Raw genomic sequence first — 25,188 nt, forward strand, 5'->3', positions numbered from 1 at the left:
ATTCGCTTAGACCTGCTGAGCAAAACTCATGTCTTCCACTTTTTCACAAATTAAAGATTTCATGAGCACAGTTAGCTTCCCTGCCTCACAGGGTTCCATTCCGGATCTGGGGTGCTGTCTGTGTGGAGTTTGCATGTTCCCCCTGGGTTTGCGTGGTTTTTCCTCCAGGCGCTCTGGTTTCGTCCAACAGTCCAAAGACATGCTGGGAAGTTCATTGGCTTCTGGGAAAATTGGCCCTGGTGCGAGTGTGTTTGTTCATATCGGACTGCCGTTCTGTCTTCCCCCCCCTCTTGCCTGCTGGGATAGGCTCCAGCTCCCCCGCGACCCTGAATTGTTGCAGCTGTGAGGAAAGAGATGAGTGGATGCTTCAGACCAAGGTTGACATGTCTCGTGCAAACTCGTTCTGCTCCACGCCAACAACACTTACCCACAGTGCCCTTTCCGCTGTAACACCAGACTTGGACAAGCAAGCTGAATCTCCTGCCTGTCGGGAATATGGGCATGGGAAGTCAACAGTTGAAACCTCAGTTGCGAATTTGAACTCACAAAGCTGGATGGTTTGGAGAGAATATTTATTTAGTGATAATTTATTTACAGAAGCTCTAGACAATCTGTTTGGTAATGTCCTCGGAAAAGTGCGTGCAGGGGCGCCCTGATGCAAAGTCCAACTCCTTCCAGTCGACTTCCTGCCATGTCCCAGCGTCCAGCGTGTTCAGTGGCTCCATCTGGAAAAAAGATTTATTGCTACACCTCAGCTATTTTGAATAATGCGGGGAAAAAGACCAAAGCAAAGTATGTGCATGAAGTGCTGTACATCCCCCTCCCCACAGCAGAGGGAAATACAACCAGCTCTGGGCTGCTCAGTATTGTGGAGGTGGAGCGCCACCTGCTGTCACGACTTGGAACTGCAGGGTTTTTTTTTTGCTAGTTGAATGATTATTATCTTCCGAAAATATCCTTCTTTGCAGACAAGCAACAAAACACTGTACAGAACTTCTTATGGAAATCTTCTTAAAGAGTTTCAGTGCAACTGTCCATCTGTCTATTTTTAATAACTGCTCAAGTCCAACAAAGTGTCTCAGTGAACCAGAGCCTAATTAAGGGAGGACACACCCTGGACAGGATGGCAGTCCATCACAGCGCACGCACACACGTGAGTACAGGGGAACATGAGGTTCAGCTTGGACTGAGACAATCATCACAGGATACAGACACACACCAATTTGGAAGCACCAATTATTCTAGCCAGCATGTCTATTGAAAAGGTGGGAGGACTCTCATGCAGCCACAGGGAACATGCATACTCCACACAGAAGGTACCACTAGAAGAACACTCAAACTCCATACTGAAGGTGTCCCAGGCCAAATATAACCCTGGCCCTAGGAGCTGTAATTCAGAAAAACTAACAGCCACTGCAGCCTGCTGCCTAAACAATACATTGTGTCCGACAAAGAAAGTTCTTACTGTGAGTTAATGCATATTTATTTTTCATCTTTATTTAAATGATTTTTCTTTTCATTTAAACGTGAAATCTGGAAGGATTTCCTTCCCGTCACCAAAGTTTCAGATTCGTTCGCATTTTTCAATTATTTGCAATACTGTGTCTCAGTAGTATGTAGAACTTAAAAAAAAAAAACGAAACCAGGCTGAATCAGAGATCCCCTACAATTAAGCCTTAATTGGATCGCTTGAGCACTTATCTCCACCCGGATTGGAACGCTGGAGAACAAGGATTGAGGACCCAAGCCATGGCATTATGGCACAGTTCGTGATTGTCATCGTACCTTCGTCTGTCCATCGGTCCAGACGTCTGCTCATAGGAGCTGCAGGAGCTGGGCCAGGGCCAGGCCGATCAGGAGCAGGCAGCAGGCAGGGGGGGTCCCAGGTGAGTGGAAGAGACTGGCACCTGAAGGGGGCTGAAAGATACGGGCCACACGAAATCCATTCGGTCAACCTATCTGCTGTATGTGTCACGCCCTCTGCAGCCAGAGGGCGCTCCTTCTCTGTCCTGTCCCTAGTTTCCGGTCTGCTGTCCTTCCTGTCCCTCTCTTTCCCTTGGGTTATATATTTCCGGGTCTTGCACTCTGTCCTCGCTCAGCATTGACGTTCGGATGTCCTGAGACCCGCCTAGCACCAGGGCGCCCCACGTCCGCTCCCTGAGGGCATAGTTTTCTATACGGCATTCCTGAACTCTTTGCACTAATGAGCCCGGGCCTTTTTCCCGTCTCGCCGCTACGCATATGGGTCTTTTTCCGCTCTCCTGCTCCCCACGGTTAGTCCCTTTGGACGTCCGTGACAGTATGTCTCCCACAAGGGGCAGCACTCAACGCTGACCTCTCGAGCTCGCTTAGCATTTGTGCAATGAAACAAAGTGACAATCCGATCAAGGATCAAGGATGGAGCCAAACAAAGCTTGCAAACAGTCCAGCCCGTCTTCCTTCCATCTAAAATTTCATCCAGTCCCCTTCTTACAGGACCCCAGTGCTTAGGCCTCAACCTGGGGAGTGTGGAACACCCCAGGGAAGATACCGAGCCATGTGGGTGAACCTGATACTCTCAATGAATTAGATCCTTAATTAATTAAATTAATTAATTGATTAATTGGTGCTGGCTAATTAATCACTAACTACCAAATAGATCTAATGGTTTCCTCCTGTTTGTAACCTCTCTTATGTTCTTAACTGATATGCGATGTTTCTATAATCACTGAAAGAGAAACAGTTCAATAAAAAAGAGACAAAAAAAAGACTTACATTGTCCATTCCAAGGATTTCATATACTTCACTTTTAATGCTGGTGTTACCTGGAAAACAAAAAGGTGTTTGGGGGTTCTGGTGATTGTCAGCTCAGAGGTCTGTGAGAGTGTATCTGAAAGCAGAGATCTAACAGGCTATAAACCCGATCAAACTGGTAGAATTATGAATCAGGCCATACAGAACAATTTCCAAAACCCTTACTCCAGAAGAAGTAATCAATTGTTGAATTGTCTTCGTCGTAATCTGGCGTCGCCGTAGCGTAGTAGTCTTGTGTGTAGTCCCTTTCTGCCCCTGTCAAGGAAATAGAAGACAGAATTTGAATTTATTGAAATTATCACCCTTATTGAAAATACAGTCCTTTGTCTGTTCCGCAGTGCATGTTCGGTCAGGCCTTGTTATCTTAGTGGGACATTGGTGAGCAGCTCTGCTGCCTTGCAGGCAGACATGATCAGGCCTCAGGAAGCTCAGTAAGGCTGTGTCTGCGCAGCGCTGGAATAGGAGACAGGGAAAATCACGTTGCAGCGTGAAGTGGTGCTGGTAGACCAGTAGGTGGCGCTCTTATCCTCTGCACTAGAAATTCTGTACCAACGGTCCAATACAGTGACTGGGGAGATCGTATTGTAGGAGCGGATGTGTTTTAGGATGGTGGAATTAAAAAACAATTGTCTGTGGATGCTATAGGCAATAGAGAATGCAGTGTCTCTTTTCAAAAATTAGAATGTGTCCTGGGCAGTTTTCAAAAACAGGTCTTAGGTAAAGTCTACCTTACTTTCTAATACGGATGGGAATGGCATAGAAGTCAAAACAGTTAAGAGGAAGCACTTCTTTGCACAAAGGGTGGTGGGAGTATGGAACAAGCTGGCCAGCCATGTGATTGAAGCTGATACCTCGACTGCCCTTAAAAAACAGGCTGGATGAGATCCCTGGAGCAATTAGAAACTAGCTAGCAAACAGGTGAGATGGGCTGAGCAGCCTGCTCTCTTATGTTCTTATGACATAATTTAGATCATTGTTTGTTTCATAGTACCCATTCCAGCCATGCAGGACAAACCTGCAAAAAAGACTCATTAGGAAGCACGATAACATATAAAAGAGTAAAAATAATTATTTTGTCCAGAAAGCATAATGAACATTGTGTATCTAGAGCTTGGAATAGCCAGCTGTGCAAACCTGAACTAGCAGGAAGCTAGTTCACGGTCTTTAAAGGTTTTGTCTTCTTAAGATATTTTGCAGGGCTTTCTGGTCTCCCTGGAGTAAATGTCACCATGGGTGTTGTGCACGAGCCTCTGCGTCAGGCCCTTGGAGGTACACGAGGCCAAACAACGAGATCCAGCTGGGTTTGTGCCTGCTCTGCTTTGGGCCTGGTGTTGTGCCGCTGTGCATGTACAGTTATCCCTGCAGGGGGAGCCTCTGCTCTGGCGCAGGGACAGTGCCCCTCCATCAGTCCTGTCTTCTGAAGGGGCTGGAACTCCTGTGTCTGATTTGTATACAGAAGAGAAACAGTCGTGTGTATCTGAATTTCCTGTCCGCGGTGTCGCTAGCAAACAGCAGTCAAAGTTTCCATCCTGGAAACGAAGGGTTGATCCCCTTTGTTATTCCCTAGGATGAGCCAACAATGAGTGAAAGTTTCAAGGAAAGGTTTCACCTTCTTTTAAACTGCTTCTAAGGCTTCAGTCTCTTGTCTGGGAGGGATTGTAGAGAACAGATTTTAGGAACCAGGGAATGCAATCAGGCTGTGATCACTGCAGGACCCTGCTGTAAGCTTGTCGACATGTCTTCTAGGTATTCGTTTTTATTTGTTTTTCCAAGACACCCCCTCTCCAGCAAACACGCACACACTTTATCACAATTTACCTGTTTCAATGGGATTTATCTGAGTGTACGCGTTTTAAATCACCAGTGTTTAGAAGTCTGTAAGACATATTCCTTTTAGGATAAGCTGAACTGAAATGAGATTGAATCAGGCGTCCCTGAGTCTGTTTCACATCAAGCGTCCTTGTCCTCTGGTGTCAGGTGAAGATATTTTATTGAAGGGGGTGAAACCGCCATTTCTGACATTTACTACGGTCTTGTTTATTTAGGATTAGTATTTATCACCCAGGAATCTGAAGAATTTAAACATAATGGAGTGTGTGCCAGTGAATAGGGACACTCCAAAAAAGCTTACTGATTAGTAGTGAAAACTGAAGTACTGGCAACAAGATCTTCACATTTTACCACACTCAGATCTCTCTACATGAAGCAGGCAGGGCACATGTGACATTGGCCAGGTTCATTCATTTCAAACAGCAAGAGAATCTGTGTGACCCTCCCCTCCATCTCTCCTGACATGAGACATGCACTGTCAAAATGACTGTCACACGAGACTCATATCTGCAGAACACAGGGTATGTCTTTTCAGCCAACTTGTCCATCATTTTCCACCTTATTTGGCGGGTGCACAGACAAAGAGCCCAATTGAAATGGCTTTCTTTGGTCACTGAGGGTACACAAGGCCAAACAAGATACTGCTGAGTTTGTACCTACTCTGATTTGTGCTTGGTGCTGTGTCCCTGTGTATGTAACCCCTGTAGGGCGTTTTGCACTAGTGCTGTGGCACTAGAGTCCATTTGAAAGGGCTGTCTTTGGCCACAGGGTGGGAGAGATAGTGCTGACAGAGGGGTGGGTTGAAGGTGTAAATTTGTCTTTACAGAAGGAGACTGGACCCACACCCACATTTGTGTAGCTGCAGGGTGCCATGTAAGTCTTGGAAAGTTTGGAAAACTAAAAGTAACTTGTTCAACATTCCGTTGCAGAATTTGGCTTCCAAAAGACAACCTGATTCTCCCAGAATCCCCTGCTTTAGGAGGCGAGGGTCCTCTCCACTGCTCTGACGGGCAAAAACAGCTCTTGCCAGGTCTCAGCTCGCCCAGGCTGACTCATTCTGATTTTCATTCTCTCCCTCTTCGCTTTAATGGAATGTCCTGAGACTGCTGCCTGCTCCTCACTCTCTTCACTCGGACAAGTCTCTGTGTCGCTTTCAGAGATGGACAGCTGAGGCTGCTCAGGGGTGATCTGGCACAAGAGTGTGCTTCAGTCTCTATTCCTGCTCTCTCCTCCTCCTCTCCTTACACTATTTCTTTCCCTCTCTCTCCTCTCTCATTTCTTTCTCTCCCTCTCTCCTCCTCTCTCTCTCCCTCCCCTCTCTCCCCCCTTTCTCCCCCCTCTCCCTCCCCTCTGTCTCCTCTCTCTCTCCCTTCTGTTCTCTGTCCTCTGTCCTCTCTCCCTCTTCCTCTTCCTCTTCCTCTGTACTTGGCTTTTTTTGCATGGAAGAGCTTGAGGGACATGTGGCCCACACCACACACCAGACCCGCACTTGGAAATCTGGGATCACCGCCCTCCATTTGTTGGGATGTCAGGACCAGGCTTCCCATCATCATGAGAGGCTGGGAAATGACCTCTGTCTCGGGAGATCTGTGCCTCATCACCTCCCACGTGGAGAAACCATTTCCCACAGTTGGGGCTCCTTAAACCCACGACCCCCAGTGCGGAGAGTTTCTTTTCCTGTCCCCAATGGGGCATCATGTGTCAGAAATTAAAGATACCCAGATCCTGAGTATGGAAATACAATGACGTGGAAGACAGACAGATCCATTAGGACTAAGACTTGTTCTAAAAGTAGAACTTGATGAGAAACAGCCAAACATGAAACAGGCTGCATCTGAAAAGATAATCCTTATTTTGCCCTTTGACCCTTCTGCTGCAGGCGTACCAAAATGTATATGAAAAAAAAGCCACATATGTACTGGATTTATTAATTCCTTGTTCTGTGGTCCTAAGGCAAAAAAAAATCAGTTTTTACACAAACTCTCCTGCTTTTTCACAACTAGCCCTACCAGAATGACTACCTGAAGGTGTGCACGTACTGTATAAAGTGCTTCCAAAATTAGATCTATTCAGTAAACCATCTATCCATTTTCTTGCTGCTTCTTCCATTCCAGGGTCTTGTGGGAGCCAGACCCTCTCCCAGCAAGCACTGGGCACACGGCACGGTACCCCCTAGATGGAACGCCAGTCCATCACAGGGCACATACAGGGACCCACGCACTCACAGCGGTGCCCACTTCCCAGCATGTCTTTGGACTGTGGAAGAAACCCAGGCAAACTGGGGGAGAACATGCAAACTCCACACAGACAGCACCCCAGGGCACCAGTGCTGTGAGGCAGCAATGCTGACCCCTGTGCCACCGTGCCGACCAGCACCTGGTACCTGGTACCTGCCGGAGCAGCGCCCTCTAGTGTTTCCCAGAGTTCATCACCAGCTGTGCGCGTAGTACTGTTCCTTGAGTATGCCAACGAATTAAGCAACAAGAAGAGGTTAACTCCATGCTGAAAAGCAGAAAGAGAAAGCAACATTTTGGCTGTTGAGCCTTCTACAGGTGAGTGCGTGCCTGGGCAGCACATATATTCCAAACTGCAATGATCCAGAGCAGATTAGCACAGCCCCTGCGCAAGCATGATATCCAGGTTCCTGCAGTGCGGTTTATTAAGTCCCCTGTTTTTGTTGGTTACCTTTCCACAGTGAAATGTGCATTACGTCGTTCTGTTAGTATGTGAAAGAGTACAATAGTGCAATACAGTCTGGTTCAACCAAAATGAGCAGGTAACAATGATGACGGTAATTAGTAAAAAAAAATCAGTGCTGAGGAAAAGAAGCTAGACTCCCTAACTCCCAGCAAGTCAGAACTTTGCAGCACCTCAAAGGTAAAGGAGATTAAAGCTTCTGCAGTTGGATATTTCTGTATTTTCCATGTGATACCCAGGTATTTCGGAATTGGGGGAATTGTTTCTCTGTGTTTTCGGCTCACAGGGGGGAGTGATGAAGGGCAGGCATGTGCACCAGCTCTCTTCACTGTATCTCTCACCTGGGTCACTTCATGCCTGCAGGCCACCAGCCCTGAGCACAGCCCTGTCACTGGTGGGGCTCTTCTTACTGGGCAGTCCCAGTCATGGCTGGTGAATCAAGTCACATTTCCCAGGCTTAAACTTCCCCAGTCTTGGCCACTGGGCTCATGCTGTGCTCTGTGCATGTAGCCTCACTGGTAGGGCCACTCTCAGCCCTGAAACTCTTAATAAACCAGGCTTGGGGACACACCCAAACTGAGAGTCCCATAATGCCCGCGGCAGTGTCGGAGGACTGGTGCGGCAGTGTCGGAGGACTGGTGCAGCTCTCCCTGACAGTACTGCAGGCCCGTAAGAAACCGGAAAGCTACAGGGAGCGTTGCGGCCATTAACACATCACAGCTGGCAGACTCCAAGCCTGCTGAAATTCTTCTGCCGCTGCCTGTGCTATAGGCTGCGACCGGGGCTCTGCGTGAATGTCTGTACCAGACACCTTTAGTTCTCCCAGCTCTCCAACTCCACCTCCAGGCAACTACAGGCTGCCGGGTAAAGCAGATGATCATTTGCTGCGAGATTTAAAAAAATGGCTCGAGAGTTGGAAAACCGCACAGATCTGGTTGTGCTGTGCAACGGTGAGGCTGAGATTTTGTGGCACGGTTAGGTTCTGCAGCCCCCACACACAATCCCATGTTCTCAGGCCCTCATACTGCACATGCAGAAAGTGTCCAGACTGGAGAGCTTATGGATTTGACCCGGAAGTGATCTCGTCTGGGGTAGGGAGGGGAGGATAAGAAGATGTACCAACCCCCTAATTTAGAGGGAAGTTACTTCTGTCAACTAGAATTACACCAAAGGGATGTTCACCGCATTCTAGAGATAGAATTTGCTCCCCACTTACTGAAGCTTTTTCTAATAACACTCAAGGAGAGGACAAAGCAAGACTGAGATAAAGGAGCGATCAAAATGAGTTTGTTTCTCGCTCAGACGTGGATTGGGAGTTTTAGGTGGGTGTAGTCCCTTGAGCAAAAGGGGGACACATGGGGGTATGGGGGCGTGCAAGGCCATTTTGAAACGAGAGCACACTTATGTAAAACCTCAGGGCAAGTTTCCGTTTCCCAAAGAGCAGCTTTTCCACCACCCAGGCGAGGGTGTCCACAGAGTGCTCAGGGCTGTTCCCCTCCAAAGGAGACACGACGGACTAGAGAAGTCAAAAAGTAAGAGCCGGGTCCCAGCTAGACTCTTGGAAGCTGTTCTGTCAGACTGCGTTGCAGCTGAGCTTGCCCAAGGAAGAATCCTGTGTCTTGTATAAGATAAAAAACGATCACATTCCTGCATGCATAGACACTCTTTGTCAGGCTTTTCAAGACTTTCCTATACACTATACTATACAACAGAGTTGCTTATAAGATCTGGCCATTATTCATCGGCTTGACTGTGATGAATACTTGTCATCTGTGAGACCTTTCATAAAACAGATTGAACCGTGCAGTTGGAAAGGGCACTCGAGTGTTTAAACCACAAAAAGATAAAGACATCTTGAATCGGACCCTTTCTTTGTTATTTCCTGCTCCACATCAATGAAATGTCGAGGGTCAAGCCTCTGTTTTTAAGTCCTCAGTGGAAAGGCCATTTTCGCACTGTGTGTGTTTATGACACATGTCACAGCTGTAGTGCTGCCCAAATCCTCACACGCTATGTTCAAAACTTTGTTAATGAAAGGAGGATCCCGGCTTGCTTAGGACATTAACACAGCAGACAAATTGGAGCTGAAACTCATTGAGCTGTTCCTGAGTTTACAAGTTGTAGATTAGTTCCATTTGTACAAAGTAAAATGACCGATGCAGCAGAAATAATTTGGGGTTAAAGGCAAAGGCACCGTAGTAATGTGCAGGCATTTATGAGTGACTTGAAACCTTCTGAAATAGTTACAGGGCACGTTTTTAAAACCTTCCCAGAGCATGGAGGAAAATCTGTTTCCCATTTTCCGAGACTGTAAATGTTTAATGGGTGCAAAGCCATCGCTGGAGACACCCTGGGCTGTGGAAAAGAGATTTTGGTCCCCGCGGAAACACAAGTTTTAAACACAAGTTTAAAACCGAGAATCTGCACCCGAGCGAACACTATCTTCTGAAACCCATAAAGGATTTTCCATAGAGGAAACCATGGAGATCTGCATGACATTAGATATAATATCCAGCCAAACAACAGAACATCATATACCAGAGTGCACAGACCGCATGGCTGTATGACAGAAAGTAACCAATCTGAAACACTACATCTCTGAAAGGATTCTGATCTGCCCCCTATGTTAACATGATATCAGGATGTTCTATCAGACTTACCCCAGCACAGGGGCAGTAGCAGAGCCCCGGTCAGGAACAGCTGTAGTAATCTGTGTGTCAGTGTGCTCATGTTGCCGGTGAAAGAGTCCAAACATTCAGCGTCTTCAAGACTCTGAGTCTGGGCCAAGGGTCCCGCCGCACATAATCAGAGGGGGCGGGGCTGTGCGCCCGTGGGCGTGGCCTCGGCGGGGATGTGAGCCCGGGGGCGTGGCCTCGGCGCAGCTTCTCACTCGAGTGCCCGCCCGAGAGGCCGGTGTCTTAAAGGTTAACAGGAAAACTGCGGGGTGACCTCAATTTGCAGATCCCCAGGGGCCTGGGCGCAAGTCTCTGTCAGCCTCAGCGTGCGGGGTTGATTCGTGTCAAATAGTGGGGTGTTTTTTTTGTTTTGTTAGTCTTCCCGAAATTAGCCCTCATGTAGCTGCAAGCATTTCTGGCAGCTCTGCAGCTCGGTTTTGGCCGCCTGCAGTCTCTGCGGTTCTGCACGGCTGGGCACGCGGTTCTGGGCGCGGGGTCACGTGTGGTTCCGGCTGCTGTGGTCCGATTAATTGACCGTCCTCTCCCGTCTTCGTGTCTCCTTCTTCCTCGCTGGTTTGCGCTCATAGCTGGCTGCCCCCAAGTCCTGCGCCTCTCTCCGCGGTGGGTGGTGGGGGGGGGGTTGGTGCTGATTCTGCACCGTTTTCCACGCAGAACTGAGCGGCTTGCTTTCTGTGCGAGTGGGGGGTGGGTTGCTTAAAATAACATCTTTAAATCTTTCCTTTTCGCTGTGTGGAAGCGCGGGGGTCGTGGCAGAGATTCAGCAGGGTAAGAGACACGAGGATTCATTCGCGCTCCCCGGGCGAGCGATCAGCACAACCGGGCGAGTTGGTTTTTATGAAGCCTTTTCCATGCATTTTTCCCTCCCCCACCCCATCCCCGAACGAAACTGTTCCCACCCCGCAACCGTGGGACCGGGACGGCGGGAGACCGTTCCCCGAGCCGTCTGTTCCTCTGGCTGACGTGCGCAGCCCGTCCCGGACCGCGGCCTGGGGCTGCGCATTCCTGCCTTGTCTGGGAGCTGCCTGGATTCGCCCGCCCCTGCAGCTTACAGGAAGGCGGAAAGTAACAGTGATCCCTGCATCTGGCCCAGCATCAGCTCTACAGCTGAAGCTTTCCTGCTCGGAAAGTTCGTGCAGTTTGCAACTTGTCCTAGGAAATCTAGCGGCTGGCAAGACACTGTTTCTCTGGGCATCCTCCTGGAGCTCTTCTGCCAATCGCTGGATAACAGTGATAGACCGAAACATCAGGCCTGATTTTACATGTCGGCAGATTCCGATCAAGTCCGTGCCGATGCTGCTGAGAATGAAGCAGCAGATGACCATCCTTCATTCCAGACGACTCGGAGAAACTGTTCCCTTCCCTGGGGTGCGCTGTGTGTCTCGAAGCAGAACTTCCCGGCCAGCAGCTCTGTCACCCTGTAGCTCCCAGCTGGCGGCCCCACTGGAGCTCAGTAGGTGTAAGCCTGGTCAGTACCTGGAGGGGAGACTCCTGGGAAAGCTGAGGCTGCTGCTGGAAGAGGTGTTAGTGGGGCCAGCAGGGGGCGCTCACCCTGCGGTCTGTGTGGGTCCTAATGGCCCAGTATAGAGACGGGGACTCTGTACTGTAAAAAGGTGCCGTCCTTCAGATGAGACATAAAACTGGCTCCTGACTCTCTGTGGGCATTAAAAATCCCAGGGCATTTCTCAGAAACAAACTCCCCCCTGGTCTTTACCCATCACCCCTCTCTGAACTGGCTTCATCACTCTGCTCTCCTCCCCACTGAGAGCTGGTGTGTGGGGAGCGGACTGGTGCATCATCCAGGTGGGGATCCCCATTACCTGTAAAGCACTTTGAGTGGAGTGTCCAGGAAAGTGCTATAGATGTGTTTGGAATTGTTATTTTAAAATATCTGACAGAACCTTCTGGATCACAGAAAGAGTCCAGCCTACACAATGCAGGATTAAGCCCGTTGTGAAGTTGACACCTGTCTGTCTTTTTCCTGATTCTAAAGTGGCAGGAGGAAACTGCAGACTGACTCACAGGTGCGCCAGGATATGAAAAGTCTGAGTCCATGAACAGAAGTGAAGGAGATCAAACCAGATTTTGTAGTAGGAGGAAAAAGGATTTCTTGTTCATGCACGCAAGAAGTGGGGCTTATTTAAGAGGAACTCTTTAGAGAAGCATGCTTTGCTGTAGTAAAGAATGGCACCATCACAGCTGAAGTGTGCTGAAGAAATCTAGCTGAAAAACGCCGCAAACCGAAGTCCATGTTTGACAAGCATGTTGGGTGACCTGCGTGGAAAGCCCCTGCAAATGTACTGGAAAGCATTTTCATAAGGAGACGCAGTCTGCAACTGTGGTTCCCTTTTCTAAGGAAGGGAATTGATCACTTGTGAAAATGAAAAGACAGCTTGTTCCTTAGCAAAATAAAATGAACTCATTTGTGTTGCACAGAATTCCACTGGGTTGACTTTGACGATGCTTTTGGCCGACGGATTCTGAATACCTTCATCGCATCCTGGAAGGATCTCTGTTCAACACTCGAATCTGAACTCAGTCTTGAACCCCACACTATTCAATTCAGTGTATTTTTATATAGCGCCTTTCACGACACGGTTGCCCCAAAGCGCTCAACAATGCAAGTGACCCTACGTGTTGTGAATCCAGAACGGAAAAGACCAGAAGACACCGGAGGAGAGGACCCAAAAATTCCTTAGGAGAAAAAAAAACCTCTAGGGGTCCAAGGTCAACTGGCTGTCCAGCACCTTTGGGCATGCTAATATTATACAATTCAAAAAAAGGAAATAAATGAATGAGGGTATTAATCCATCCATCCATCATGTCTTCTGTGTGTCAGTACTCCATGCAGATGGCTGTAGACCAGCAAAATCCTCCTAAACGATAGCTATATCCACGATGTCCCTCTTGGATCCATCCACACTAGACTGATAAATGCCGAATCTACTAGCTGTGGGTCCTGAGTCCCATTTCTAATCCATGCACGCATTTCCTTTGAAGGGTGCCTCAAATGTCAATCTTAACATGCGACTTCGAGACTGAAGTTTAAAATGCAGAAGTGAGACTAAAAAAAATCTGTGCACTCAGCAGATGAATTACATTACTGGGAGTAGGGATCTATCCGAGGGCTTTGCGTAATTCTTTAAAAAGACATTTAACGAGGCAAAAAGCCAAATGTTCTTTTTTTTTCTTGCATATCTTTTTTGTTTTGTCTTGGCAGTGAAGCAGCTAGTTTTTGAAGTGGATGATTGGTACTGTTATTGCTCTAAATTGCTGCCCATCAGAGTTTTGGAGCTCCGTTCAACTGAAAGTTTACTTTAAAGGCAGTCTGATGCCAAGACTGCAATTGCTATTCTTCTGTAAGTCCTGTATGACTGAAATTCTTCTGGATGTTCTAAAATTCTAAGTTGTTATATGCCGATGTCTTGTTCCTAAAATATGGAGAGCTCAATTCCTCTCTGGGTTTGTGCCACATTCTAAAATGCCCCCCTTAGTTTAAATCACTGACGCCACCGCCTTTAAACTCTGCAATTGAGAACATGCAGAGTCCCCACAGTTGTCACTTTAGTCTCCACTGTGAGCCAGAGACAGCAGCTATATCCTCCTGAAACTCACAGCTGGCAGCCCCACTGAAGCTCAGCAGGTGTGAGCCTGGCCAGTACCTGGATGGGAGACTCCTGGGGAAGCTGAGGCTGCTGCTGGAACAGGTGTTAGGGGGGCCAGTAGGGGGCGCTCACCCAGCGGTCTGTGTGGGTCCTTAGGCCCAATATAGTGATGGGGACACTATACTGTAAAAAGCTGCCGCCTTCAGATGAGATGTAAAACTGAGGTCCTGATCCTCTGTGGTCATTAAAAATCCCAGGGCGTTTCTCAAAAAGAGTAGGGGTGTAACCCCGGCGCCCTGGCCAAATTTCTCCCTAGTCTTTACCCATCATGGCCTCCTATTAACCCCCATCTCTGAACTGGCTTCATCACTCTGCTCTCCTCCCCACTGAGAGCTGGTGTGTGGGGAGCGGACTGGCGCATCATCCAGGTGGGGCTGCACACTGGTGGTGGTGGAAGGGATCCCCATGACCTGAACAGCGGGGAGGGTCCAGAGAAGCGCTATAGAAGTGTGAGGAATTATTATTTATTCAAATGCAACACTACAGCTGCAGCACACTGAGGAGCTCAACCCAGCCCCTGTGCGAGCCGTCTATGAAGAGATGTCAAGTCTCCAGCAGAAGCAGAAGTTCTTTCCCTATATTCCAACCGCGAAGCCCGCTGGGGCTGCTGCTGCTTCTCCTTCCTCATCTGCCATCTCAGCCGCACTCTTGCGAAAGCCTGCCTGGGAGGAAGAAGTTTGTCTGTCTTTGCAAACCCTCCTCCTCCTCCTTAATGAACGCAGCTATACAGCCGGGCGGGGGTAGGGGTGGGGGTGGATTATAGAAGCACTGCCATAAATCCAGATGTTAAGAATTATCCCACAAGCTCCGTGACCTGACCCAGCGTGGGTCAGGGTCCCTGGGGAGCAAACCAACTCATTCGTTAAAAAAACCCCAAAACACAACACGCGAGGGATCAAGCTCTCAGCCGCCGAGTTGCAACAGTTTCTCTTCGGCGCGGTGTTCTCAGTGGGGAGGGGCCAGCATCTCGTCGCTCTGGGCTCGCGCGGGCTTGCAGGGGACAGGCTCTTCGGGAACAAAGAGACGGGAATCTCTGCTTCTCCGCCACACGTCACAGCCAAAAAATCAGTCAATCAGATCAGCCCCCTGAGAAAAGACAAAGGCAGTCTGTTTCAGCAGTGGGAGCAAAACAGCTTTTAACATCACTTTATTAGCCCTATACAATTTCTTGCATTAGGAATTTGTCTTTTCGCATACCCCAGCTTGCTCTCAATGAGGCACACAGACAGGGAGAGAAGCTAGGGGTCAGGGCACAGGGTCAGCCATTGTACAGTGCCCCTGGAGCAGTTGGGGTGAAGGGCCTTGCTCAGGGGCCCAACAGAGTAGGATTTCTCTGCCAGCTGCAGGATTTGAACCAGCAACCTTCCAGCCACAGGCGCAGATCCTTAGCCACAGAGCCACCGCTCCGCCCAGCTTCATTTAAGTGCCGGGAAAGGTTCATTCTTACGGTAAGCGTTTCATTCAATCTTGTCCTGGGCTCGTTCTTTAAAGCAGATGGAGAAAGATGAACCGTGGAAACTCCCGATCGTTCTGCGCAATAAACCAGGAGATGTCACCACCCTGCTCGCATCCAGACCTTGCCTGTTGGAGCAGGCTTGTATTTCCTACAGGTCCTGTTTCTCACCCAGGGCACGTCGGCCTCTGGGCAGGTGCGTGTCTGATTGACTTGCGGTTTTCAGCTTTGCTTGATAACAGCTGTTCAGGAGGGGGCTCTCTGGGGCCCAGAAAAATCCGTAGGCGTGGTGGGAGGATTCGTGGTTGCATCTGAAGGGTGCCCCCTTTGGAGACAAATGATCTTGGGAAGGAGGCACCCCGTCTTGCACAAAGACGAATGGGGTGGCTCTGTAGCAGAGCAGGTCTGAAATACTGACGGGCTGTTCTCTCTTCCGGCCCTCGGATTCGCTCATTTCAGGAGGCCGGATCAGAACCACTCTCGGTCGTGGGTCACTCAGCAACGGCGGTGAGTTCCGCTACCCCAAAGGGCCAGTCTCACAGTGCGGGAGAATTTCTCTTCCGGGTTATATCACCTAGAGAGGGAGCGGGTGCAGTGCTCAGTTTCCAGTACATTCTGCTAAGGCCGGCACCAACCGGATTGGACAAGGGGACGCAGTTCCTGCTGTGGCTGATGCTGTCCCTGACCAAACAAGGCCTGTGGGACGCGAGGAAGACTCTCATCCGGCACAGCGCAGAGTGGGGAGCGAGGGAGCTGGAGGAGAGGAGCCTGGTGGACGTCATGAAGCGCGACGTCCCCAAATGGGGTTTCCCTACGGCGAGGGGGCACCGGAGAGGACTGTGGGCCCTGTACAGGGACTAACGGACAATAGCTGTTAGTCCCTGTGAGACTCTTTTAATTGCATGCGATGTTTTAATGATAATGTTTCTTTATTAGCCCTATACAATTTCTTGCATTAGGAATTTGTCTTTTCACAGACCCCAGCCTGCTCTCCATGAGACACACAGACAGGGAGAGAAGCTGGGGGTCAGAGCGCAGGGTCTGCCGTTGTACGGCGGCCCTGGAGCAGTTGGGGTGAAGGGCCTCCTTGCTCAGGGGCCCAACGGAGTAGGATTCCTCTGCCGGCTACAGGATTTGAACCGGCAACCTTCCAGCCACAGGCGCGGATCCTGAGCCACAGAGCCACTGCTCCGCCCCATTTCATTTTGTGTGAGAATGTTTTCCTTTTTGAGATGTTGTCACGGAATAAAGTATATTTTGTAACAAAAAAATATATCATCTAGAGAGGCTCGGTGAAAGAGCCCAGCTCTGTGGACATCCGACAGTGTGCACTGCATTCGGGAAAACTCATGCCCACCCTTTCTCTTTCCTGTGTTCCCATCCAGAATTCCAATGTACTTGTACATACGGCAGTGAACTACTCCACTCACCTCCCCCAGCTCACTGGTCGGCGATGTGTGGACCCGTCGCCGACGGCGATGAGTGCGTGAACTCGTTCGGCCTGGCGATTATCTCACGGCCTGTCCACCCCCCCTGCGGAGACCGGCGATGAGCTCACACACACCCCCTCCTGGACTGGCGGGAAGCACTTGTGTGTGAGTATCCCCACGCTCCTCCAGCACCAGACTGGTGAGAGAGAGAGTCATTATTATCCCCGGGGGGGGCAAGTTTTTTTAATAGCAGCTGTGTTGGTGTACAGACAGACAAAGAAAGATAAAAACAGAAAAAAATGAGAGGAACAACAATATAAATACGAATCTCATCCTGAAACTGGGTTCACACCTCCCCCCTTCTCTCAATGACTGACTTATTTTCATGTAATCTTCTCTATTGTCATGCAGGTTTCGACTTCACATTTTTCTTCACCCTTCTGCACTTCGCACTTCCTGAGTGGTCTCTCTGCCTCTCCCCTCTCCCAGCTTTTGTTCTCCTGTGCTATTTAATCTTTGCTGTCTGCCCTGTCTTTCTCACACCTCAAGATCAAGATCTCTTTATGGTCCCTATACAATTTCTTGCATTAGGAATTTGTCTTTTCACAGACCCCAGCTTGCTCTCCATGAGACACACAGACAGGGGCCCCTGGAGAAATTGGGGTTCAGGGCTTTGCTCAGGGGCCCAACGGAGTAGGATACCTCTGCTGGCCGCGGGATTTGAACCGGCAACCTTCCAGCCACAACCTTTTAGCCACAGAGCCACCTCTCCGCCCAAGAAGAAGGCTCCACAGCCGAAACGTTGTGTTTTCTCTCTTCTCTTTTCAGCCTGGAATAAACCTATTACTTGTTCCTTTGCAGACTACGCATGCTGACACAGCTACCCACCTGAACAACAATATACATACATATACATATTTACATAGAAGGTCAAGAGTTCAGTGAGGATATGGCTCCAGGTATGAATGAGAACTGGAATCTGTTGGTTTTGGAGTTGGGGAGTCGGTATCTGCGTTCTGATGGGAGCAAACAAGGGGGGTGAAGGATCATCAAAGATGGATTTTGCTTTTCGCAAAAAACGTGTTTGATAGACAGAGGAGAGGGCTGGGAGATCAGCACCAGTGTCTGACAGATTTTCACCAGGCTGCCCAGTTTGTTCTGATCTGTACCTCAGATTCAGGTGCCCAAACCAGCAGGGCAGGGTAAAAGTGAGAGCAGCTTCAAGGAAGGACTGGTAGAACAAAACCAACAATGAATCATCAACCCTAAAATACTTCAGGTTTAATAAGGTGGCGAAGACTTCCCCAGCCCCACTGGGGTGTTCCTTTGCCTTCATCCCCAGCCCGAGCCTGAGCCCGGAGCAGTAAAAAGGCATCAGACATCATTGAAATCGGATCTGTCGAGCCTGTAATCCAGGGCCCTCTCCATCCCCTGCAGAGCTGGGGCCACTTTTCACCAACACAAAACACATTCTTACCTAACTGCCGAATCATGCACCTTGCTGCTGTAATTTGTGAGCTAAAAACCTGGTGTAATTGAACTTTTATGTAAATTCCTCCTGTAAGGTGTGTGTAATATAGCCTCAATAAATGTAATATATTAGCCTCACTAAACGTGCTTTCGTTCTCCTCTGGTTTCAATTGCAGCCACCAGTGATGGCTTTTTATCATCGAGATATTGTCAGGCTGTCTTTGTAGAGGCTTAACACGAGTCTCCAGAGAGTGCAGCGACTGCTATTAATCACCTAACTGAGACAGAGCATTAGTCATGCATTAGGGGGATTCAGTTGTTGCTTAACTCTTGGATTTCTTCTTTGTTAATCTAAAATAATGTGGGCGGTAAAGGGGCGTGTCCGTAAGTGTTGCCTGAGAGCTTTGGAGTCCCGGGTTCCATTTCAGCCCAGGGGATCCTTATGTGTGGAGTCTGCATGCTGCCCACCCCATCCCTGTCCACAGGTGCTCTAGAGAAACATGCAAGCAAGCTGAATTGCTGTCTCTAGCTTGTTCTTTTGCAGGTGTGCCCTATGAGGAACTGATGTCCCAGCCGGGTGTCCTGTGACTTGTTCCTGTGCAGGTGTGTGTGTCCTGTCCCAGCCTGGTGCCCTGTAGCTTGTCCCTGTGCAGGTCTGTGTGTCCTGTCCCAGCTTGGTGCCCTATGCTACTGGCAAGGACTCTGGGTATCCACTGCCCTGACCAGAAAAGAGCTGCTTCCTGTTCATGGATGGATTTAATAAAGTTACCCATGTGGTGGGAAAGTCATGAGAACCACACTTGATGAGTCAGTATTAATGTTTAATGAGAAAGAGGCTTCATCCTGCTAATGGGCATAGCAGTGCAGAGCCATCAAGACACAATGCTCAGGCTGGGATAGCACCCTGGCCACACCCATGGGCAGTATTCAGTGCCATCAGGATCCGGAGAAACTTGAGGTGAACATGCAGACTCCACAAAGAAGGTATCCTAGTCTGAACTGGAACCCAGGACCCAAGAGCTGTGAGTCACTTATAAGCCTTGACACAGTTCCACCTGCTTAGTCAGCAATAAAGATAAATTGCCAGCAATTTCCTTTTGCATTGACCAGACACGTCTTTGTCATCACGTGTTGTGCGTTTTTACGCTAATGCAGATGTGCCCTTGGTGTTTCCGGACCCAGATTACTGACGTGGTTTTGAAAAGGAGAACAGCGAAAGACAACCACTGGAATTGAAGAAAAGGTAAGTGTTAAATTAAATAAAAGAAAAGAAAGAGAGCAAAAAATCCAAGAAAACCAGCCCATTCAGCCCATCGAACCTGTTGGGGTTGTGGTAGTTATCATGGATCCACGGACGGCATCCAGCTGGGTCCTGAGGCAAAGCAAGGTTTCACCTTTGCCAACATGACTGAGAAACTCGTTCCAGTCTCCCGCCACTCTTTGTGTAATGAAGCACCCCCTCCCTTACACGGACAATTCTCAGTTTGTAACTGCACTTCCCTGCACTTTTCACTAGTGTCCTCTGGTGTGTATTTCACTGTTGATTTTCACTGCTAAACGAGTCCACTGGATTGCCTTAACATTAACCCTTTCTTATGGCCACATGCCCTAGTCGTCACTGCCAGCAATTAGGTGAAGCCATCAATTTAGCAGCAATTTAACACGATGTGTGTGGTGCCTTAATTCATTGTCGTGCACCGATCAGATTACAAAATGGTTCTGTCCACAGCCCTGCTCAGCGTACCAGCCTTATGAAACTGTGCTGTGGTAGACTTTGGTTAAAACATTGTAGATTGTCGGTAAAAAAGTGAAATCGTGTTTTTTAAAGAGGGAAAGGCACAGGGAGGGGGGTCGTGAAATCGCTTTTCTCCGCAATAACCCATTGGGTAGTTAGCAACCCTGAGCGCTTCCTAATTGGAAACAGCGGACGGCCGTGTGATTGTTAGGCTTTGCTGTGTGTGTTACAGAACAGCCAGAGGCACTGTGGGGGAGGAGGGCGAGACTTGGACCGAAGCCCGAAAACGGACACCTGCAAGGCATCGCATTCCCACAGTTTCCTTGACAGGAGGAGGGAGCGGAGCTACTATAAACACAGCCCCTGCTCCCGCGCGCGGGCGGCGCGGTGACGTCCAGGACACACACAAGGACACGAGTGGTTGACAGAATTTTTGTGTTTACGCTCGTTAATAGATAGATACTTTATTGGCCGCGTGAGGGAAATTGCAGTGCAACAGCAGCTAAACACAGACAACACAGCCACAGTGTAACGAATGATACAATAATAATACTACAATACGTACAATCCAATCAGTACAGTGAGGGTGCACTAAAAGAGTTACTCACAGTCCAGGACACACAAAGAACAAACTAGAACAGAACAGTACGCAGAAAAATCGTATTGCACATATGAATATAAATATAAATATAGATGTATTGTACGGGTCCCTGGCATATATTGCACAAAAAACGGTTGTTAACAGGAAAAGAAAAAGAACAGATGTATCGTGTTGAATGACGCGTAGATACCCACTGTCGCCTCAGTGCCCGTCTTCTCCCATCCCCCGTCCTCCTCCTGCCGGTCTGGGCAATCTGATTATTCCCGTTTCTTTCTCTCCTCCCAAAACAAAGGGCGAAACAGGAAAGATCAAGTCGCTTGTCTTCTTTTTTATGCGTTTAATCGTGGTTATTAAATATGACAACAGACCCGACGCGGATGCCGTCTGCCCGTTTTCTAACCGCTTATTCTAATACACGGCAGTAGGAGAGCTATCCTATCCCGGCAGCCGTGAGGCAGGGTATACACTGGAGGGGTCGATTCTGAGCACAGAGACACGGACACCACACTCACACCAATGTTTCCAGAGGCCTGTTAACCTACCAGCGTGTTTCTGGACTGTGGGAGGAAACCAGAGCATACAGAACGCAGGGGGAACATGCAAACTCCACACAGACAGCACCCCAGGCATTCAAGCCAGGTTCCCTTTTGCTGCGAGGCTGCAATCCTCACCACAGCGCCGCCGTGCCTCCCGTTGAGGTGGATTCACGACGTGGAATCTGGCAGCAGGTGCTCTCAACCGGACCAGCGCGTTCGAGGAGCAGGAAACTTCGACTCGAAAGCAACTGGAGGATCCTTCCAACGACGTGCGATTCACCGAGGTATGGCCGACAGCAGAAGGGCCTTCAAGATAAAACATGCCTCGCAAAATAGAAAAACACTTTCTTCACGCTAGGAGCGCTAGTACAGCTTATCTGCAGCAGATGGAGAGCGGAAATGTGTTTTATTAGTCTAATGCAGGAAGCCGATACGCTGGTGAGCTGCTGTTACAAGGACAGTGATGAGGATGGCAGGTCCACACTCATCATACTGGGACTGTGGAGGTTTCAGCTTTTATGTTAATGTTAAGACCTGTAAATGGAGCCACTCTATGCAAGCATGCGGTATAAGTCTCAATTAGTAAAAAAAACAACATGCATTTTTATCCAGGCAGTAGGAAATAAGAACAGTAATAAGAGGAAGCCATTTCCATCTGATATTTAGTATCTAATATATCCCAGGATCTCATCCAGCACTTTCCTGAAAGAAGCCAGGGTATCACCTTCAACATGACGAGGTTGTTTGTTCCACACCTCCACCGCCCTTTGGGTAAAGGAGTTTTAATTGCATTTTCACATAGTTTTCAATTGCGTCCTCCTGGTTTGTGGTTCACAGTTCAGTCTGAAGACATTGTCTGGGCTGGCCTTGTCAGTGCCCTTGATGACATTGGATAAGAGTTATGCAGCTCACTCTTTCCAGTGAGGTGAGGTAGAGACTGTAGTGGCTGCACGTTGCATCAGCAGGCGCTGCTGTTGAGTCAGAGCCTCACTTGCCAGAGCTCCTATCTGAAAGGGCAGAACTGAAGGAGCTCCATTGATTTGTTTAAGGCGAAACACACTGGAGACAGGGGGGCACAGCCGAGACTTGAACCCGGAATCTCCTTGTAACACGTCTTTACCTTCCTGTATTTTACACCTTCTGTACAAAAGCATCATCCCTTCAGGGACTCCCGTTTCTTGTAAATGGAATATTTCACATTTGTTCCAAAACTACTCAACTTCACTGTCTAAAGATTAAGGCACCATACACATAGCATATACATGGGGTGGTGTGGTGGCTCAGGATCTGCGCCTGTGGCTGGAAGGTTGCCAGTTCGTATCCTGCGGCCAGCAGAGCAATCGTACTCCGTTGGGCCCCTGAGCAAGGCCCTGAACCCCAACTTTTCCAGTATGAATGGCTGACCCTGTGCTCTGACCCCAGGCTACTCTCCCTGTCTGTGTGTCTTACAGAGAGCAAGCTGGGGTCTGCAAAAAGAGTCCTCATACAGGAAATTGTATATGGCCAATAAAGTGATCTTATCTTATATCTTACATGGCATATTCTAAATATGGTCAAGTAGACCATATGGATATTTTAGAGGTCTCAGCAGCCTGCGCTATGCTTTGTAATTCAAACTCTCTGTTTTGGTAATGTGGGAACGTTCCCCCATCAAATCCCGCATTCCTGCTCTCAGCCTGCCCTGAAGCTGTCATGCTAATGATGGCTGGACTTAAAGAGTTTCCTTAAAGAGGCAGTCAGACCACGATATCCTTCGAAATGGCTCATGAATGACACTTGGAAGTGCTAGACAAACGCCTGTCAGCTGCTGGCTTGGGAGAAGAGCTGTGGAATAGCTGCTACTCAGACCAAGCTGCCCGAAGGCGGGACCGTTTAACAGCAGGCCAGTTTAAAAGCGTGGTGATTTCACAGGCACGTAGGTCCTGTCAAAAGAAAGCTGGCCACGCTGGTTCTCTTTGTTTGCATTGTTCGTTGTTTTAAAGATAACTCGTGGGAAAAAGCATAAGACATTTTACAAATAACAGGAGGCCTTTCGGCCCAGGCAGCCTGTTTGGTAAGTAATCAGGCTCTGATCCAGCTGTTTCTTAAAAGAAAGCAGGGCTTCATACACTGATGGTATTTCTAGATATGTATTGCAATTATTTGTCTATTGATAAAAAAAACATGACCTCATGTTTTAAATATACTGCATTCATTTTTTATTTGACAAATTTGGTTCAAAAAGAGGAGTGGCACAGAGGTCAGCATTGCTACCTTGCAGTGCTGGGGCCCTGGGGTCAATGCTGGCCCTGGGCTGCTGTCTGTGTGGAGTCTGCATGTTCTCCTTGTGTTTGTGTGGGTTTCCTCCCACAGTCCAAAGACATGCTGGTAGGTTCATTGGCTTCTGGGAACACGGAGTGTGTGTGTCTGTCTCTGCTCTGTAGTGGACTGGTGTCCTGTCCAGGGTGCATCCTGCTTTGCGCCCGTTGCTTGCTGGGATAGGTTGTGGCTCTCCTGTGTCTAGGAATTGAACAAAGCAGTTTGAAAATGGACAGATGAATCAAAAAGACCTTTTCACTTATAGCTGCTTTCATCTCCATGCTGGGTGTATTTTAAATATGCAAGTACATTTTATTTTAACAGGAATGCTTTCCTTTTTAAACTACATTTTATGTGCTGAAACTGCTTTGATAAATTATCAAAGAACTGCGCTGTCGGACGCTAGTTCCACACTCCCACACCCCTTTGTGTAAAGAATCGCGTCTTCCTCTTGGCTTTAAATACACAATCACACAGACCACAGGCGTTTTAAAGCACAGATCTAGGATGCATCTAACCTGAGTGTGGTCCACATGTATTATAATCCTTTACAACTGAAATGATCTCTAGTGTTTCCTTTCTCCTCATCTTTGATCACTTTTTGATCCGCCCACCCCCTTTCACTATCCTCTAAAGCTTTTCCTCTGTGAGTGCTGGTGTTTGTCCAGAAAACCAACTTCCTCTGTGACCTGCCTTTCGTAACCACAGGAAAAAAAAATGTATAATGACTGAATAAGCTTGTCCATTCAGTCTTTCCAGTCCCTGTGTGCTCAGACTTAGTTTCTAAATGTGTACTGCCTGCATCCCTCACCAGCTGGCCAGCCCCTGTCTCCTCTGTTGTGTGAGAATGAGTACACTCAGGAGCACATCTGCCCAGATGTCAAGGAGCAATTTAACTGGTCTGGGCTTTCTTGAGAAAAAAAAAATCCCAAATGTTAGCAGATCAAGTTATTGTCTCAGTGATGGGAAAGCTGTGCTCAGGGGAAGGAAAGTTCTTTTGTCAGCAGAAGGTACTCCAGACTAATCTCATCAAGCACGCACTCTGCGCCATATGTATGAAGCGAACCCCATCCAACTGTTTCCCAACAGCTTCTTCCAATTCACGGCTGCAGGGAAGCTGGAGCCTATCCCAGCAAGCACCAGGCCCGAGGAGGGCTACATCCTGAATGGGACACCAGACCGTCACAGGGCACGCACAGAGACACACACTCACACCAGGAGCAATTGTCCCAGTAGGCAGTTAACCCACCAGCATTTCTCTGGACTATGGGAGGAAACTGGAGCACCTGGAGGAAACCCACACAAACACAGGGAGAACACACAAGCTCCATACAGACAGCACCCCCAGGAAATGAATCCAGTTTCCCAGGACTGAGAAGCAGCAAATCTAATCACTGTGTGACCGAGCTGCCCCACTAATCTCATGCCAGTCTGAATCTATTGTGTATCAAACGTTCAGTCTGTATTCGGGTGTACTGGCGTTGATGGTTTTGGAGGTAGTGTGAGTATGAGGTTTTAGGTTTGGAACATAGAGCAGGGGATTGAAACTAAGGGCACAGCCACTGTGAAGGACCAATAAGTTATACAGTATTGCAAAAAACTGACATTTCTTGATGATAAGGCATGTTATGTTGAAACAGTATAACATACTAGCATGACCTCATTAAGAATATTGCGTACTATTTTGGTCACCCAAATATTGAGAACATGCTGCTGCTCTGGAATCCATCCAGAGACGAGCAACTAGCTACATTCCTGAGCCTGAAGGGACATCCTGTTCTGACAGGCTGAACCTCTTCAGTCTTGAACTGCAAGACTACACTGGAACCTGATTCGAGCGTTCAAGCGAGACGCCTGAAGCACACCAACAAAGTTAACCTAGTGGATCTCATCCTATGGAACCGTGGAAGGCAAACCAGCGGGCCAACCATGTGGAAGTGCAGTTAAAACAGAGAAGGGGGGGGGGGGCACTTCTTTACACAAAGGG

At 48.5% G+C, this 25,188-nt stretch overlaps 1 protein-coding gene, 2 long non-coding RNA genes and 1 other non-coding gene across 4 annotated transcripts; 2 read left to right on the plus strand and 2 right to left on the minus strand.

The window, feature by feature from the left end:
• Positions 1-555: 555 nt before the first annotated feature.
• LOC148639909 (uncharacterized) lies at positions 556-10,866 on the minus strand. The gene is made up of 5 exons (XM_088621537.1): positions 9,981-10,866; positions 2,959-3,048; positions 2,755-2,804; positions 1,786-1,917; positions 556-725 (listed from the first exon to the last, which is right to left on the minus strand). Exons 1-4 carry the CDS (start codon positions 10,048-10,050, stop codon positions 1,816-1,818), a joined length of 312 nt encoding a protein of 103 aa, XP_088477663.1. The 5' UTR covers positions 10,051-10,866; the 3' UTR covers positions 556-725; positions 1,786-1,815.
• On the plus strand, positions 7,184-7,287 carry LOC148639910 (U6 spliceosomal RNA). The gene has a single exon (XR_015930740.1). It is a non-coding gene; the product is annotated as a U6 spliceosomal RNA (small nuclear RNA).
• Positions 10,867-15,344: 4,478 nt separating the features above from the next.
• Positions 15,345-21,648, minus strand: LOC148639911 (uncharacterized). The gene is made up of 3 exons (XR_015930714.1): positions 20,562-21,648; positions 16,562-16,757; positions 15,345-15,988 (listed from the first exon to the last, which is right to left on the minus strand). It is a non-coding gene; the product is annotated as an uncharacterized LOC148639911 (long non-coding RNA).
• On the plus strand, positions 16,589-18,825 carry LOC148639912 (uncharacterized). The gene is made up of 2 exons (XR_015930716.1): positions 16,589-16,726; positions 17,171-18,825. It is a non-coding gene; the product is annotated as an uncharacterized LOC148639912 (long non-coding RNA).
• Positions 21,649-25,188: the final 3,540 nt, after the last annotated feature.

Source organism: Lepisosteus platostomus, chromosome 26 (assembly GCF_059453375.1).
Source record: "Lepisosteus platostomus isolate fLepPlt1 chromosome 26, fLepPlt1.hap1, whole genome shotgun sequence".
NCBI lineage: Eukaryota > Metazoa > Chordata > Actinopteri > Semionotiformes > Lepisosteidae > Lepisosteus > Lepisosteus platostomus.

Excerpts from the sequence above, each read along its gene's own strand:
- LOC148639909 (XM_088621537.1), bottom strand. The coding sequence starts at position 10,050 with ATGAGCACACTGACACACAGATTACTACAGCTGTTCCTGACCGGGGCT. Across the intron at positions 3,049-9,980 it reads GCTACTGCCCCTGTGCTGGG|GGGCAGAAAGGGACTACACA; the intron begins GTAAGTCTGATA and ends TTTCCTTGACAG. Across the intron at positions 1,918-2,754 it reads AAATCCTTGGAATGGACAAT|CCCCCTTCAGGTGCCAGTCT; the intron begins GTAAGTCTTTTT and ends CGTATCTTTCAG.